This window comes from Chiloscyllium punctatum, chromosome 1, assembly GCF_047496795.1.
Source record: "Chiloscyllium punctatum isolate Juve2018m chromosome 1, sChiPun1.3, whole genome shotgun sequence".
Lineage (NCBI taxonomy): Eukaryota > Metazoa > Chordata > Chondrichthyes > Orectolobiformes > Hemiscylliidae > Chiloscyllium > Chiloscyllium punctatum.
Window position 1 is genome coordinate 35,519,424 of NC_092739.1, and position 17,043 is coordinate 35,536,466.

The window sequence follows — 17,043 nt, forward strand, 5'->3', positions numbered from 1 at the left end:
AACCAGAGCACCCAGAGGAAACCCACGCAGACACGGGGAGAATGTATAAACTCCACACAGATATTTGCTCGAGGCTGTAAACGAACCTGGGACCCTGGTGCTGTGAGGCAGCAGTGCTAACCTCTGAGCCATTGTGCCACTCTGCAATAGTCCCACATCCCTTCAAACTTTTCCTATTCATGTATTTATCTAAGTGTCTTTTAAAGATTGTAACTGTGCCTGCATCCACTACTTGCTCAGCAAGTTCATCAAGCCAATTGAGCTAACCAGCAGCCCCCGCAATTAAAGTATGGGCTGAAAGGGCTAATGTTTGAGACATCATTAACTCTTTCCTGTCTAATGCTTTCATGCAGTCTTGGATGGGTAAGATGGGGAAACAAGGAGATTCCAATGACTTCAATATTCCAATGAGGTCTGACATCATCCCTGGCCCTAAAAGTCTTAGTAATTATACCAAACTAGCGAAAATAATTTGTATGTATTATTATCATGAGTTGTGGGGAAAATCACCAGCCTCAGAGTCAGAGTTGGGGATTCAATGACAGAGCTTATTATACAAGGAAATACTGGAGCTCTGGGGAAAGAAAGACACCAACAGCATACTGGTCAGCTGCAAGTCTTCTCTCTCCCCAGAGCACCTGTTAAAGATACTTTTATACATTGTGTGATGTAATCGGTCAGTGATGGGGTTAGTGTCTCTGTAACATAGTTTGTTTATTGTAAACATTGCAGAATCAATGATACTTTCGATGCAGTCATTGTCAGTTCCAGGGTAGCTTTTGTTAATTTCAGTGCGGTTGTTGTCAATTTCAACACAGACATTGGTCTGTCAGCGCTGAAGTCCATTGGTATAGTAATGGGTGCTAAGGATGATTACTGCAGCCCTGGCTATTAGCACTTTGTATTGAGTCTGTATCAAACTGTTAGCATTTCTATCAAAGATGTTGGCTGGACCCAGACACTTCATGTGCATTTTCTCCCCCACCCACCTTAAACTAATCAACTAGGTTGTGAGTGCATTATGCTGGCATTCTGATGGCTCCAGGCAGTATCTGTGTTTGCCCTGCTGTCTCTCTCCATGTTTGGTCCAGTTGCCATCTTGTGTTTCAAGTGGGCAACTTATGGCTCAGCGGCCATCTTATGTGTCCATGTGCCTGGTGTCACCCTGCCCTGTGCCATCTCCCACTTTACATGGAAGAAACTACATATTGTTGTTAAGATAACTGTTCCTTTTTATTCAATCTCACTGGTGGTTCATCCTCTATCACTGTTAACCTAACATGTTCTTAGCTGAAAATGTGTTGTTGGAAAAGCGCAGCAGGCCAGGCAGCATCCAAGGAGCAGGAGAATCGACGTTTCGGGCATGAGCCCTTCTTCAGGAATGTTCTTAGACCAAGTATAGAAAGGAGAAATTTGTTTAAAATGCTGAACCCTACCAGGGCTTTTGTAACTTAAGTAATGTTTTAGAGGAGGAGAAGCGAACACTCTAATTGAACCATTATCTGGCTGTGGTTGCTTCCACAGCAGTTGCGACAAACATCAGCAGTGTGATGTGTGGGAAAGCATCATCACTGAAGTTGCGTCATGATCTAGTAATTGATTTATGCCTATTTTAAGGAGTTGGATATTGTACAATTGCACTGATGGTTTTGAATGCAAGGGGATACATTATATATAGATAGATTTAGTAAATGAATAAAAATTTGGTAGATGGAATATCATATAAAAAAATATGAATTTGCCCACTTTGACATGAAAAACAGGAAAGCAGTATCCTATTTTAATAAAGGGTGTTGTAGTGATTTCTAATAATCAATCACAGGAGTATAGGTTTTTTGGTAATTTATTCAAGCAAATGCAGGGACATAAAAGGGATTTGACAAGACAGAAGCTCACCCAGTATAACATCCTTAACTATTGTGTAGTGCATATCATTAAACCTCTCAGACAGGATCACATTAGGAATTAGTGCTTCAAGAAATAATCAGCCATCTGCACGATATTTTGTGGGGAGATTTCAAGTGTCAGCTGATTTCTAACAGAGGGCAATCAGTCGGGATGAAACTCGCCATGGGCTCTTTTCAAGTTCTCATTCTTTAACTCAGCCATTGAGACAGAGTCATAGAGTCACAGAGATGTACAGCACGGAAACAGACCTTTTGGTCTAACCCGTCCATGCCGAACAGGTATCCCAACCCGATCTAGTCCCACCTGCCAGCACCCGGCCCATATCCCTCCAAACCCTTCCTATTCATATACCCATCCAAATGCCTCTTAAATGTTGCAATTGTACCAGCCTCCACCACATCCTCTGGCAGCTCATTCCATACACGTACCACCCTCTGCGTGAAAAAGTTGCCCCTTAGGTCTCTTTTAAATCTTTCCCCTCTCACCCTAAACCTATGCCCTCTAGTTTTTTTTTAGATTAGATTAGATTACTTACAGTGTGGAAACAGGCCCTTCGGCCCAATAAGTCCACACCGACCCGCCGAAGCAAACCCCACCCAGACCCATTCCCCTATATTTACCCTTGCACCTAACATTACGGGCAATTTAGCATGGCCAATTCACCTAACCTGCACATTTTTTGGACTGTGGGAGGAAACCGGAGCACCCGGAGGAAACCCACGCAGACACGGGGAGAATGTGCAAACTCCACACAGACAGTCGCCTGAGGCGGGAACTGAACCCGGGCCTCTGGCGTTGGGAGGCAGCAGTGCTAACCACTGAGCCACCGTGCCGCCCACCGTTCTGGATTCCCTGACCCCAGGGAAAAGACTTTGTCTATTTATCCTATCCATGCCCCTCATAATTTTGTAAACCTCAATAAGGTCACCCCTCAGCCTCCGACGCTCCACGGAAAACAGCCCCAGCCTGTTCAGCCTCTCCCTGTAGCTCAGATCCTCCAACTCTGCAACATCCTTGTAAATCTTTTCTGAACCCTTTCAAGTTTCACAACATGTTTCCAATAGGAAGGAGACCAGAATTGCATGCAATATTCCAACAGTGGCCTAATCAATGTCATGTACAGCCGCAACATGACCTCCCAACACCTGTACTCAATACTCTGACCAATAAAGGAAAGCATACCAAATGCCTTCTTCACTATCCTATCTACCTGCGACTCCACTTTCAAGGAGCTGTGAACCTGCACTCCAAGATCTTTTTGTTAAGCAACACTCCCTAGGACCTTACCATTAAGTGTATAAGTCCTGCTAAGATTTGCTTTCCAAAAATACAGCACCTCGCATTTATCTGAATTAAACTCTATCTGCCACATCTCAGCCCACTGGCCCATCTGGTCCAGAGGTAACCCTCTTCACTGTCCACTACACCTCCAATTTTGATGTCATCTGCAAACGTACTACTGTACCTCTTATGCTCGCATCCAAATCATTTATGTAAATGACAAAAAGTAGAGGGCCCAGCACCAATCCATGTGTCACTCCACTGGTCACAGGCCTCCAATCTGAAAAACAACCCTCCACCACCACCCTCTGTCTTCTACCTTTGAGCCAGTTCTGTATCCAAATAGCTAGTTCTCCCTGTATTCCATGAGAACTAACCTTGCTAATCAGTCTCCCATGGGGAACCTTGCCTTACTGAAGTCCATATAGATCACATCTACAGCTCTGCCCTCATCAATCTTCGTTTCTTCTTCAAAAAACTCAATCAAGTTTGTGAGGCATGATTTCCCATGCACAAAGCCATGTTGACTATCCCAAATCAGTCCTTGCCTTTCCAAATACATGTACATCCTATCCCTCAGGATTCCCTCCAACAACTTGCCCACCACCGAGGTCAGGCTCACCGGTCTATGGTTCCCTGGCTTGTCTTTACCACCCTTCTTAAACAGTGGCACCACGTTTGCCAACCTTCAGTCTTCCAGCAGCTCACCTGTGACTATCGATGATACAAATATCACAGCCAGAGGCCCAGCAATCACTTCTCTAGCTTCCCACAGAGTTCTCGGGTACACCTGATCAGGTCCTGGGGATTTATCCACCTTTAACCGTTTCAAGACATCCAGCACTTCCCCATCTGTAATCTGGACATTTTTCAAGATATCACCATCTATTTCCCTACAGTCTATATCTTCCATGTCCTTTTCCACAGTAAATACTGATGCAAAATATTCATTTAGTATCTCCCCCATTTTCTGTGGCTCCACACAAAGGCAGCCTTGCTGATCTTTGAGGGGCCGTATTCTCTCCCGAGTTACCCTTTTGTCCTTAATATATTTGTAAAAACCCTTTGGATTCTCCTTAATTCTATTTGCCAAAGCTATCTCATGTCCCCTTTTTGCCCTCCTGATTTCCCTCTTAAGTATACTCCTACTTTCTTTATACTCTTCTAAGCATTCACTCGATCTATCCTGTCTATACCTGACATATGCTTCCTTCTTTTTCTTAACCAAACTCTCAATTTCTTTAGTCATCCAGCATTCCCTATACCTACCAGCCTTCCCTTGCCCCTGACAGGAATATACTTTCTTTGGATTCTTGTTATCTCATTTCTGAAGGCTTCCCACCCTCCAGCCATCCCTCTACCTGCAAACATTTTCCTCCAATCAGCTTTCGAAAGTTCTTGCCTAATACCGTCAAAATTGGCCTTTCTCCAATTTAGAACTTCAACTTTTAGATCTGGTCTATCCTTTTCCATCACTATTTTAAAACGAATAGAATTATGGTCGCTGGCCTCAAAGTGCTCCCCCACTGACACCTCAGTCACCTGCCCTGCCTTATTTCCCAAGAGTAGGTCAAGTTTTGCACCTTCTCTAGTAGGTACATCCACATACTGAATCAGAAAATTGTCTTGTACACACTTAAGAAATTCCTCTCCATCTAAACCTATCACACTATGGCAGTCCCAGTCTATGTTTGGAAAGTTAAAATCCCCTACTATAACCACCCTATTATTCTTACAGATAGCTGAGATCTCCTTGCAAGTTTGTTTCTCAATTTCCCTCTGACTATTGGGGGGTCTATAATACAATCCCAATAATGTGATCATCTCTTTCTTATTTCTCAGTTCCACCCAAATAACTTCCCTGGATATATTTCCGGGAATATCCTCCCTCAGTACAGCTGTAATGCTATCCCTTATCAAAAATGCCACTCCCCCTCCTCTCTTGCCTCCCTTTCTGTCCTTCCTGTAGCATTTGTATCCTGGAACATTAAGCTGCCAGCCCTGCCCATCCCTGAGCCATGTTTCTGTAATTGCTATGATATCCCAGTCCCATGTTCCTAGCCATGCCCTGAGTTCATCTGCCTTCCCTGTTAGGTCCCTTGCATTGAAATAAATGCAGTTTAATTTATTAGTCCTACCTTGTCCCTGCCTGCCCTGACTTGTTTGACTCACTTCTGTTCTCAGCTGTACCTGTCTCAGATTGATCGCTTTCCTCACTATCCCCCTGGGTACCAACCCCCCACCCCCCCGCCCCACTTTACTAGTTTAAATCCTCCCAAGCAGTTCTTGCAAATTTCCCTGCCAGTACATTAGTCCCCTTCCAATTTAGGTGCAATCCGTCCTTCTTGTACAGGTCACTTCTACCCCAAAAGAGATTCCAATGATCCAAAAATGTGAATCCTTCTCCCATACACCAGCTCTTCAGTCATGCATTCATCTGCTCTATCCTCCTATTCCTGCACTTACTCGCTCGTAGCAATAGGAATAATCCAGATATTACTACCCTTGAGGACCTCCTTTTTAAATTTCTGCCTAACTCTCTGTAATCTGCCTTCAGAATCTCAACCTTTTCCCTTCCAATGTCGTTGGTTCCAATGTGGACAATGACCTCCTGCTGGCCCCTCTCCCCTGTGAGAAGATTCTGCACCCTCTCTGAGACATCCTTGATCCTGGCACCAGGGAAACAACACACCATTCTGCTCTTTCTCTGCTGGCCATAGAAACATTTGTCTGTACCTCTGACTACAGAATCTTCTAACACAATTGATCTCTTGGAAGCCAAAGTACCCCTCGTTGCATTAGAGCCAGTCTCAATACCAGAAACCTGGCTGTTCGTGCTACGTTCCCCTGTGAATCCATCACCCCCTACATTTTCCAAAACAGCATACCTGTTTGAAATGAGTATATCCACAAAAGACTCCTGCCTTACGTGCTGAAATGTCTCACCCTTCCTGGAGTTAACCCATCTATGTGACTGTATCTGAGACTTTCCCCCCTTCCTATAACTGCCATCCATCACATACTGTTGCTGTTGCAAATTCCTCATTGCTTCTATCTATCTCTCCAACCGATCCACTTGATCTGATAAGATTCGCATCTAACAGCATTTATGGCAGATATAATCCGCAGTAATTCTTAAACTCTCTTTAAACTCCCACATCTGACAAGAAGTACATATCACTGCAAAGGCCATTTTTGCTCCTTCACAATCTACAGACCCAGAAAATAACACCATCTTATTCCTCTACAAACACTGCCCCAGGTTAAATTAATAGCTATGGCTTATATTTTAAGTTTAATCAAGAGACTTATCTCCAAAAACATAATCAAGAAAGAATCCACTGTACTCACTACTGCAGCCTTTCTCTTGGACAGACTTAAAACAATTAACTTATCTGATTCTGTGTTGTGAACTTTGCCCAACAGTTCCTCCAAGATTAGTTGTGAATTTCACTGTTTGTTAATTTTCCCAGATGCACTCCGATGTCCAGTGATACACAAATTCAAACAGCAAAGGCGGTAACTGTGCAGGTTCTCTCTTTCTCTCTCTTTCTCTCTCTCCCCTGCTCTGCCCTCACCATGTGCTTCCTTTGTCTGCTCTTCTCCCTTTTAAAACTGCTGTTGTTTTGACTTTTTTTTCCAAAGTTCCAAACCAATGCAACAGCATATAAAACAGTAATTGCTGCTCCTGGAATTCGAGGAAATCACCTCCAACACCTAAAATACCTCAAAAAAAGGAGCAGCTCTTCCAGCCAGAAATTGTTCCTGTCCTCCATCTTGGATTACCCAGATGTTTATATAACATCAGGTTCAGTACTACCTCCTTCTGGTAGGTCTCTAACTCCACAACTAAAAGAAAGTTGCTGGAATTTTACACCAGTTACTACTTTCCAAAAAAATCATCCGTTTTCCACAAGAACTGCAATTGTAAGTTTCCATAAGAGAAGCTGTAGTTAAAACAAATGTTGATGTAATTGTGGTGTAAACGAAATAAGGGAAATTCTGGACCATTGTAAGATTGTAAATCCCTTAAGCAAAATGCAATTAATTTCAATGGAAATAAAAATCAGGAAAAATCTAAAATAGCCACCAATTATCTTTGTAATAAATATCTTTCTCCTCAGTGGTTAAGTGGTGGAATATATGGATAGAATCTTTCCATTTTCAGTGAAGCATTTCTTTGATTGAGATCCATGATGCCTGGTACACCATGGAGTGGAATGACATGTTTAGCCCAAACTTCCAGTTTTCATCTCATTAATTATGTAATTGGCTGTCAAGCAACTTTCTCAGGGAATCACACGGCCAGAGAGGCAAGTGCTCATCAATGCTGGGACATTACGGCTTTCATGCCTGCAGTGCTGTAGTAAAATCCCAGCTAAGCATCACTTTAGATATGATGTACGACCATAAGACATTGGAGCAGAAGCGGCCCACCATATTTGCTCTGTCGTTGAGACCAAAGTTGACCTGATAATCCTCAACCCCACATTCCTGCATTATCCCAATACCCTTGATTCGCTCATTGATTAAAAATATGTCTACCTCTTGAATGTACTCAATGACCCGGCCTCAACAGTCCTCCGCCTTAAAGAATAGTTGCAGGTAGATAGGATAGTGAAGAAGGCATTTGGTATGCTTTCCTTTATTGGTCAGAGTGTTGAGTACAGAAGTTGGGAGGGCATGTTGTGGCTGTACAGGACATTAGTTAGGCCACTGTTGGAATATTGCATGCAATTCTGGCCTCCTTCCTATCGGAAAGATGTATTGAAACTTGAAAGGGTTCAGAAAAGATTTACAAGGATGTTGCCAGGATTGGAGGATTTGAGCTATAGGGAGAGGCTGAACAGGCTGGGGCTGTTTTCCCTGGAGCGTCGGAGGCTGAGGGGTGACCTTATAGAGGTTTACAAAATTATGAGGGGCATGAGTAGGATAAATAGACAATGTCTTTTCCCTGGGGTCGGGGAGTCCAGAACTAGAGGGCATAGGTTTAGGGTGAGAGGAGAAAGACATAAAAGAGACCTAAGGGGCAACCTTTTCATGCAGAGGGTAGTACATGTATGGAATGAGCTGCCAGAGGAAGTGGTGGAGGCTGGTACAATTACAAGATTTAAGACATCTGGATGGGTATATGAATAGGAAGGGGTTTGAAGGGATATGGGCTGGGTGCTGGCAGGTGGGACTAGATTGGGTTGGGATATCTGGTTGGCATGGACGGGTTGGACCGAAGGGTCTGTTTCCATGCTGTCCATCTCTATGACTCTAATATCACAGGTTTACTCCCCTCTGAGAAAATAAATTTCTCCTCATCTTGTGCCCTCTCGTTCACCATTACTTGACTAGATAACACTGAATATACTGGAACCTGGAGAAATGTGTGAAAGTGTTCTGTTATCCATGCATATATAATAATGCAACAATACTTTTCCAAATAAGCACACAAATGGTCAGGCTGGTTCTCTTTTCCCATTTTAAACAAAAATGTCGCATTATGTTACAAAATGCATCCAAAATTTACAAACACATTTCATCAAAATGCCAATAAGTTACAAAAAATATTACCATAGCAACAGTGTTCCAGAGGAATGGACAATGAAAAATGTTCAAGACCCAAAATGATATCCTTGAATTAATGTGGATTCAAATTTCACCCTGGACCACAACTCTCAGCTAGACTGCAAATTTAATCAGAATGTGAAGCGTTCCCATTAATTTTCTGTTGTTCCATGTCAAATATCCTTTATGATTTCTTCAGTTAACTCAGTTACATTATTTTTAGTGACAAGTAAAGAAACTGCTTGCATTTTTTAACCCAAAATGTATTCTTACACAAATGAAGAGGCACTGGACTTGCAAAGGTGCTCTCTTTCTTTGGAAGTCGAGTTGCATGTCTCATCAGCGCCATTGACGAGACATTACTTCAAAACAAACTGAAGTTATCTTCATAGCAGCAACATTATTTTAATATCACAGCAAGACTAGCTGGTCACATGCAACTAAAAAAAGCAAAGTATTTCACTTTAAAATATGCAATAAATTAAACTACTTTTGTATTATGTTGTACACACACACACACCCCTGGAAGGATTTATTGTCACAGAGAGGATTTCAAGTCCAATGACTCTTTGTCAAATTGGACTAGAAACATTAATAATATTTTTCTCTCCATACAGACCAACAAACCTGGGTTTCCTCCAGCATGTTCAGTTTTAAATTCAGATTTCCAACATCAACTGTATTTGGCTTTTAAGAATATATTGGTCTTAGAGGGATAGATTTCCGTGATTGACACCGGAACTCCAAAGGCTGTGCTAAAAGAAAAGATTAAACAAATAAAAGTTGCTTCCCCCAGAATTTAGATGGTTAGAGAGGGATTTGATTTCAACTTTCAAATTATTAGAAAGTACAATTCGGGCAGGTTGGGAGGAGTTATGTTTAGTTAGCTGGGGAATATAGAATAACAAACGTTCTATCCGGATGTATCATAGCTTTCTATGGCCTCCACTGTGCCCAGGACCATAGGAAACTACAAAGAGTTGCAAACACAGCCCAGTCCATCACACAAGCCAACCTCCAATCCATTGACTCCATCTGTACTTCTCACTGCCTTGGAAAGGCAGCCAGCAGAATCAGAGATCTCCCTCCCTGTCCCGGTTATAACCTCTTCCATACTCTCCTGTCAGGCAGAAGATACAAAAGCTTAAACACATGAATTAATAAATTCAAGAACAACTTCTTCTTCGGTCTTATCAGACTTCTGAATGGACCTCGCAAATTTTAATGCTGATGTTGCTCTTGGTGCACCTTCTCTGCAGCCATAATATTGTATTCCTGGGTCTGTTCTACTACCCCTGTGCACTTTGCAAGGTATGATCTGCCTGCACTGCATGCAAAACAAACCTTTTCCCTGTACCAAGGTACACGTGACAATAATAAGTCAAATCAAAACAATGGTGCATGGTAAGAAACATTGAGCTAGACCTTTCAGGAGACCAATTAAAAACAGGTTTCTTTATGAAAAAATTATGTAACATTCTCCTAAAACTGACAATTGAGGCTATATAAATTATTAATCTTCAAACTAAAATGGATAGATGTTTGTGAACCAAAATGTACGAAAAGGTAGATGGGGTAAACTTTGGAGTTGGTGTTAGATCAGCCATGCTTTCACTGATTGGTAAAACATTTGACAGTCTGATCTTATTCCTGTTATATAAACAAATATCTTTGCTCCTCAAAAAAAAGGTATCAAAGCATTTCACATAAAGTGAAGTTACATTGTGGAACAATTATTGTGGATGAGCATCACAGCTATTTTGCACACAGTCAAATGCTCAAGCAGTGGGAAAAACGACCAGCAAACTTGTTCTTGTTGGTGCTTGTCCAAGGAGGAATATTGGCAAAGGTGCTGGTAAGATCTTTCAAAAATGACATGCTGTGGGTGCCTTCCCCTATCACTCCTCCCCCAACTTGCAAAATGGCCCACCCAGCTTCTAGTGGGTAACCTCCTCGCACCACAAACTTTTCCCAGAATTCCACTAATGGCATTATCGTGTTGCCACCAAAGTGGTCATTAATTTGCCATGTTAAGGGCAGTGATGGAGCTCAGGGCTCCCATGCTGCTCCTGAGGACAGATTTAAATTCCTCTGAGATAAACTAGGCTAAGTTGACAAAAGAAAAACAAGAATGCACTGGCAAAGCTCCAAATTTGACAATATACTTTAATTTCTATTGTTGGACCATTGTACAACTGCAATTGTTTGCGGTGCAAATTTTGGAATTCTCTCTGCTTCTCCAATTTTTGCTGATCCTTTATGTTGTTTGTTAAACCGTTCCTTTTGGCTTTCCTCAAAATTTTGAAACTTCAGCAGAACATTGACATGCTGGTGGAATGGGTGGATCGATGGCTGATAAAGTTCAATGCAAAGTTTAAGGTGATCTATCCTGGTACAAATAAAATGGGGATAGCATAAAATTAAGGCTACTATTCTAACGGGTGCGGAGGAGAAGAGACCAGAGTGCATATGTACCCAAGTCATTAAAGGTGGCAAAACAGGGGAAGATTGTTGGTAATAAAGTATACAATATTCCAGGCTTATTCAATAAAGGCCGAGAATACAAGAGTTGGGTAGTTACAGTCATACAGAACAGAAACAGACTCTTTGACCCAACCAGTCTATGCCAAACATCATCCCAAACTAAACTCATCCCACCTGCCTGTTCCTGGCCTATGTCCTTCCGATCTTTTCTTAATCATGTATGTATCCAAATGTCTTTTAAATGTTGTAATTGTACCCACATCCATCACTTTTTCAGGAAGTTAATTTTGCATGCGAACATCCCTCTGTGTAAAAAAATTTTACCCCTCACATCTTTCTTAAACCTCTCCTACTATGGCCAGATCTTGGCTGAGGTATTGTGTGTAGTTCTGGATGGAACCAGATAGGGTGTGAACGCAGCGGAGAGGGAGTGTATGCAGAAGAGCTTTACTAGAATGGTTCCAGTGATGAAACCCTTCAGTTAATCAGGGAACATTAGAGAAGTTGGACGTAGAAGGCTAAGACATTGGATTGAAATTTTCAAAATTTTGAGTATAGAGTGGATAAGGCAAAATTGTTCCCAATTATAAATGAATTGAGAACCAGCCGGCACAATTTTAAAGTGTTTTGCAAAGGAAGCAAATGTGAGGTGAGAAAATCTTTATAACACAGTAAATTGTGAGGGTGTGGAATGCACTGCCTGAAAGTTTGGGGAAGGTGGGTACAAGTGAGAGACAGAAGAGAGCATTGGATAATTATCGAGATGAAGACAACAGAAAGGGTTTTAGGAGAAAAGGGAAATGCTTGGCAGAGAGGTGAAATGCTCAGAGACAGTACGAACATGAATGGCCTCTTTGTACACTGTGGCAATTTTGATTCTATGGTTGATCATTTATGATCCCAAGTCTCAAACATCGAAAACTGTAAGTACAACAAACTTTTATCTACCCACCTCCATAACCAGCGCTCCTCAAACATTCCAGAAGATTCCCCTGGCCTCGGAATCTACTCAGACGCCATTAGCCATGCGCCGGTGCAGCTGTCACCCCGACGCTGATTGATGATGTCACTTCCGCCCCCATCATGGCCACTCCCACAACCACTTCCACCCCTCGCAATTCCTCATGCAACACATGTGACATCACTTTCACCCTTCACATCATCGCCGATGCCACATGCTCAGTGACTTCTGCCACCCCTACTGCCGTGGTCACCACCACTTCCGCCCCCACCAGCGTCACTCACCTGCATTCTGCTGACATGCCCCCCACAGACCCCACTGTCACTATCCCCAGCCCCCCCAGAACCCCGAGGGGAACACTACTCCTGCTCATGACTCTACCCCCATTCCCCCCACCATCACACCCACTCCAGTTACAGGTTCTGCCCCCACTCCCAGCTCTACACTCACACCAGATCCCAGCTCCCAGCCCTGCCGAATTTTCACCATCCCCCCAGACCTCCCCCTCACTGAGGACGAACAATCAGTCCTCAGCAAAGAACTCACCTTCATCCCCCTCCGTCCATGCATCAATGAATTTAATACACGCCGTGATGTCAAACAATTCTTCCGTCGCCTCCGCCTCCGAGCTTACTTTCACAATCAGGATTCCTGCCCACCTTCCGAGGACCCCTTCGCCCACCTCCAACACACTGCATCCACCTGGACACCCCGCGCTGACCTATTACCTGGCCTCGACCTCTTCATTTCCAACTGCCGCCGGGACATTAACCGCCTCAACCTGTCTACCCCCCTCCCCCACTCCAACCTCTCACCCTCACAACGCACAGCCCTCCAATCCCAACCTCACCATCAAGCCAGTGGATAAAGGGGGCGCAGTGGTAGTCTGGCGCACTGACCTCTACACTGCTGAAGCCAAACGCCAACTTGAGGACACCTCTTCCTACTGCCCCCTCGAACATGACCCCACTCCCCATCACCAAACCATCATCTCCCAGACCATACAGAACCTCATCACCTCAGGAGATCTCCCACCCACAGCTTCCAACCTCACAGTCCGGGAACCCCGCACTGCCCGGTTCTACCTTCTTCCCAAGATCCACAAGCCTCACCACCCTGGCCGACTCATTGTCGAGGTAGGTAGAGATGAGTTCAGTGGGGCAGGAGCATGCTGAGACACTGTCCTATCTCTCCTAGTCCAGGAACTCCCCACATACATTTGAGACACCACCCACACCCTCCACCTCCTCCAAGACTTCCTTTTCCCTGGCCCCCAATGCCTCATCTTCACCATGGATATCCAATCCCTCTACATCTCCATTCGCCATGACCAGGGCCTCCAAAGCCCTCTGTTTTTTCCTCTCCAGACGTCCCCAACAGTACCCTTCCACCGACACTCTCATTCGTTTGGCCGAACTGGTCCTCACTCTTAACAATTTCTTCTTCGAATCCTCCCACTTCCTCCAGACCAAAGGGGTAGCCATGGGCCCACATATGGGCCCCAGCTATGCCTGTCTCTTTGTTGGCTACGTAGAGCAGTTGATCTTCCATAATTACACTGGCACCACTCCCCACCTCTTCCTCCGCTACATTGATGACTGCATTGGCGCCACCTCGTGCTCCAGCGAGGAGGTTGAGCAATTCATCAACTTCACTAACACATTCCACCCTGACTTTAAATTTACCTGGACCATCTCTGACACCTCCCTCCCCTTCCAGGACCTCTCCATCTCCATGAATGATGACCGACTTGACACTGACATTTTTTACAAACCCGACTCCCACAGCTACCAGGATTACACCTCTTCCCACCCTACCTCTTGCAAAAATGCCATCCCGTATTCCCAATTCCTCCGCCTCCGCCATATCTGCTCCCAGGAGGACCAGTTCCACCACAGAACACACCAGATGGCCTCCTTCTTTAGAGACCGCAATTTCCCTTCCCACATGGTTAAAGATGCCCTCCAACGCATCTCATCCACATCCCGCACCTCCGCCCTCAGACCCCACCCCTCCAACCGTAACAAGGACAGAACGCCCCTGGTGCTCACCTTCCACCCTACCAACCTTTGCATAAACCAAATCATCCGCCGACATTTCCGCCACCTCCAAACAGACCCCACCACCAGGAATATATTTCCCTCTCCACCCCTTTCCGCCTTCCGCAAAGACCATTCCCTCCGTGACTACCTGGTCAGGTCCACACCCCCCTACGACCCACCCTCCAATCCTGGCACTTTCCCCTGCCACCGCAGGAACTGTAAAACCTGTGCCCACACTTCCTCCCTCACCTCTATCCAAGGCCCTAAAGGAGCCTTCCACATCTATCAAAGTTTTACCTGCACATCCACTAATATCCTTTATTGTATCCGTTGCTCCCGATGCGGTCTCCTCTACATTGGGGAGACTGGGTGCCTCCTAGCAGAGTGCTTTAGGGAACATCTCCGGGACACCCGCACCAATCAACCACACCACCACCCCGTGGCCGAACATTTCAACTCCCCCTCCCACTCTGCCGAGGACATGGAGGTCCTGGGCCTCCTTCACCACCGCTCCCTCACCACCAGACGCCTGGAGGAAGAACGTCTCATCTTCTGCCTCAGAACACTTCAAACCCAGGTCATCAATGTGCACTTCAACAGTTTCCTCATTTCCCCTTCCCCCACCTCACCCTAGTTCCAAACTTCCAGCTCAGCACTGTCCCCATGACTTGTCCGGACTTGTCCTACCTGCCTTTCTCCTTTTCCACCTATCCACTCCATCCTCTCCTCCTTGACCTATCAGCTTCATCCCCTCCCCCACTCACCCATTGTACTCTATGCTACTTTCTCCCCACCCCCACTCACCCATTGTACTCTATGCTACTTTCTCCCCACCCCCACCCTCCTCTAGCTTATCTCTCCACGCTTCAGGCTCACTGCCTTTATTCCTGATGAACAGCTTTTGCCCGAAACGTCGATTTCGAAGTTCCTTGGATGCTGCCTGAACTGCTGTGCTCTTCCAGCACCACTAATCCAGAATCTGGTTTCCAGCATCTGCAGTCATTGTTTTTACCTACCTGATGGAAATACTAGACAATTCACACCCTCAAATGAAATCTGGCTTAAATAGATCATGTGTTTAATTTCTATAGATCGTTAACACAGTGGTTAAACACAAACACATTCAAACAAGACTGCAAATTTTCTTTAACACAAAACAAGTTTATTACATAAAAGAAAAGCAAAACAAAGCTATACATATATAATACAGTAAGGACGACCTTAACACAAACATCAAATTTTCAACTGACTTCCCAACACCACCTGTCACAGTGACTCAATCCCAAAGAAATATTGCTCCTAATTCAGCTGTTAAACTTTTACTTGATCTTTTATCTGTCCAGTTTTTATTTTAAATGTAGAGACCATTTTAGGATTGCTTTCTTGGTGTCATAGGATGAAACTTCCACAATTCTGAGAACTTAAATTTTCTACATTCTGAACAAACTTTGAATCTTCTACTCTGAAGTTAAAACTAAACTAGTTGCCTTAATGTGTTTTTTCTACCCTCCTCCCACCCCCATAAACCTAACAGTACAAAACATGTTTCCCCATTAATGCCTTAGGGAGTTTGTTAGGCAGTTAGCTGAATTTATAATGTTGTCTTAGAAATGATTTATTTAGCTCACTGTCCCAAATTGACTTTGACCATTTTTGTGACCAAAACACATCACAGATTTAATTAAAATCCATCTGCCTTTAAAAAAAATCCAAATTCTAAAAATGAGATTATATCTTCCATGACATCAAGTGTTCCAATTTTGAAGAACATAAGAAGTAGGTGGAGTAGGTAATTCAGCCCTTCGAGCTTGCTCAATCGTTTGACACGATCGTGGCTGATCTCATCTCGGCCTCGACTCCACTTTCCTTCCCATTCTCCCTAACCTTTCAAAGTAATACTAATCAAAAAGCTATCACCTCCTTACGTTTACTTAATGTCCCAACATCCACCATAGTCTGGGATAGCAAATTCTATAGACTTGGGGAAGCAGTTTTTCATCTATTTTAGGTTACCCCACATGAAGAAACATCCTTTCTACATCTACTTTGTCAATACCCCCGAGCATCTTACATACTTCATTCAATCTCCTCTTATTCTTCTAAATTCGAGGGAGTATAGGCCAAAACTGTTCAATCGCTGTCCATAAGACAGACCTACCGCCAGATATTCTCCTTTCTGATGGAACACTGAAGTTTGGTGACACCCCAATGGAAACTTTGGGATGGTTTACTACATTAAATAAGTCATGCAAATGAAAATCATTTCATTCCTGACTATAGCTGAAAAGGCAAGCTTTTGTTTCATATTTAACATATCATTATGGTTTGTTTAGAAATGGAAACAAACAGCATACTTCAAAAATATATTAAACAGCAGCGACTGCAACATGACAGTAGTCAGCAAAGGCCTAGTGTTGTTTGAAGGCATTGATAAATATTCATAACAAATCATTTTTATGCCATGGTGTCTATTTTGCATTTCTTTTTGCTGAGGTAATATCTGCAATTTCAAAAGTGAGGGAAAGAAAATTTAGAATTCGTTTAATACATTTCTAAAAAGCATTTAAATTGGATTTGAATACAGGTCTGCTAGTGCGTGTTAAACATAAATATATGCAGACATACTCAGTAAAGTCAAACTAAAAACGGAATCTCCAGAATGAAACTTTTCCACAAAAGTATACAAAAATTCTGAGCCAAATGGGCAAGTTTATTTGATACACGAAACTGAATGCCCAACTTAAATCCCAGGTATAAAGCAAGCTTATTTAAAATGCTTAGGGGTTTAAAATGCTGGGGGTTTCTTGACTT

The 17,043-nt window shown here is 43.6% G+C and overlaps 1 protein-coding gene across 4 annotated transcripts in view; it reads right to left on the reverse strand.

Moving 5' to 3' along the window:
• Nucleotides 1–8,653: 8,653 nt before the first annotated feature.
• Nucleotides 8,654–17,043, reverse strand: part of LOC140492065 (TNFAIP3-interacting protein 1-like) — a 69,259-nt gene continuing 60,869 nt past the window's right edge. For 3 of the 4 annotated variants that reach the window (XM_072590773.1, XM_072590957.1, XM_072591043.1), the window contains one exon: nt 8,654–9,865. In XM_072590773.1, coding sequence (XP_072446874.1) covers nt 9,819–9,865 — 47 coding nt within the window. In that variant the 3' untranslated portion in view covers nt 8,654–9,818. Of the gene's footprint in view, nt 9,866–15,372; nt 16,733–17,043 lie in introns of those variants that run through there. The other variant, XM_072590867.1, reaches the window with a different exon arrangement.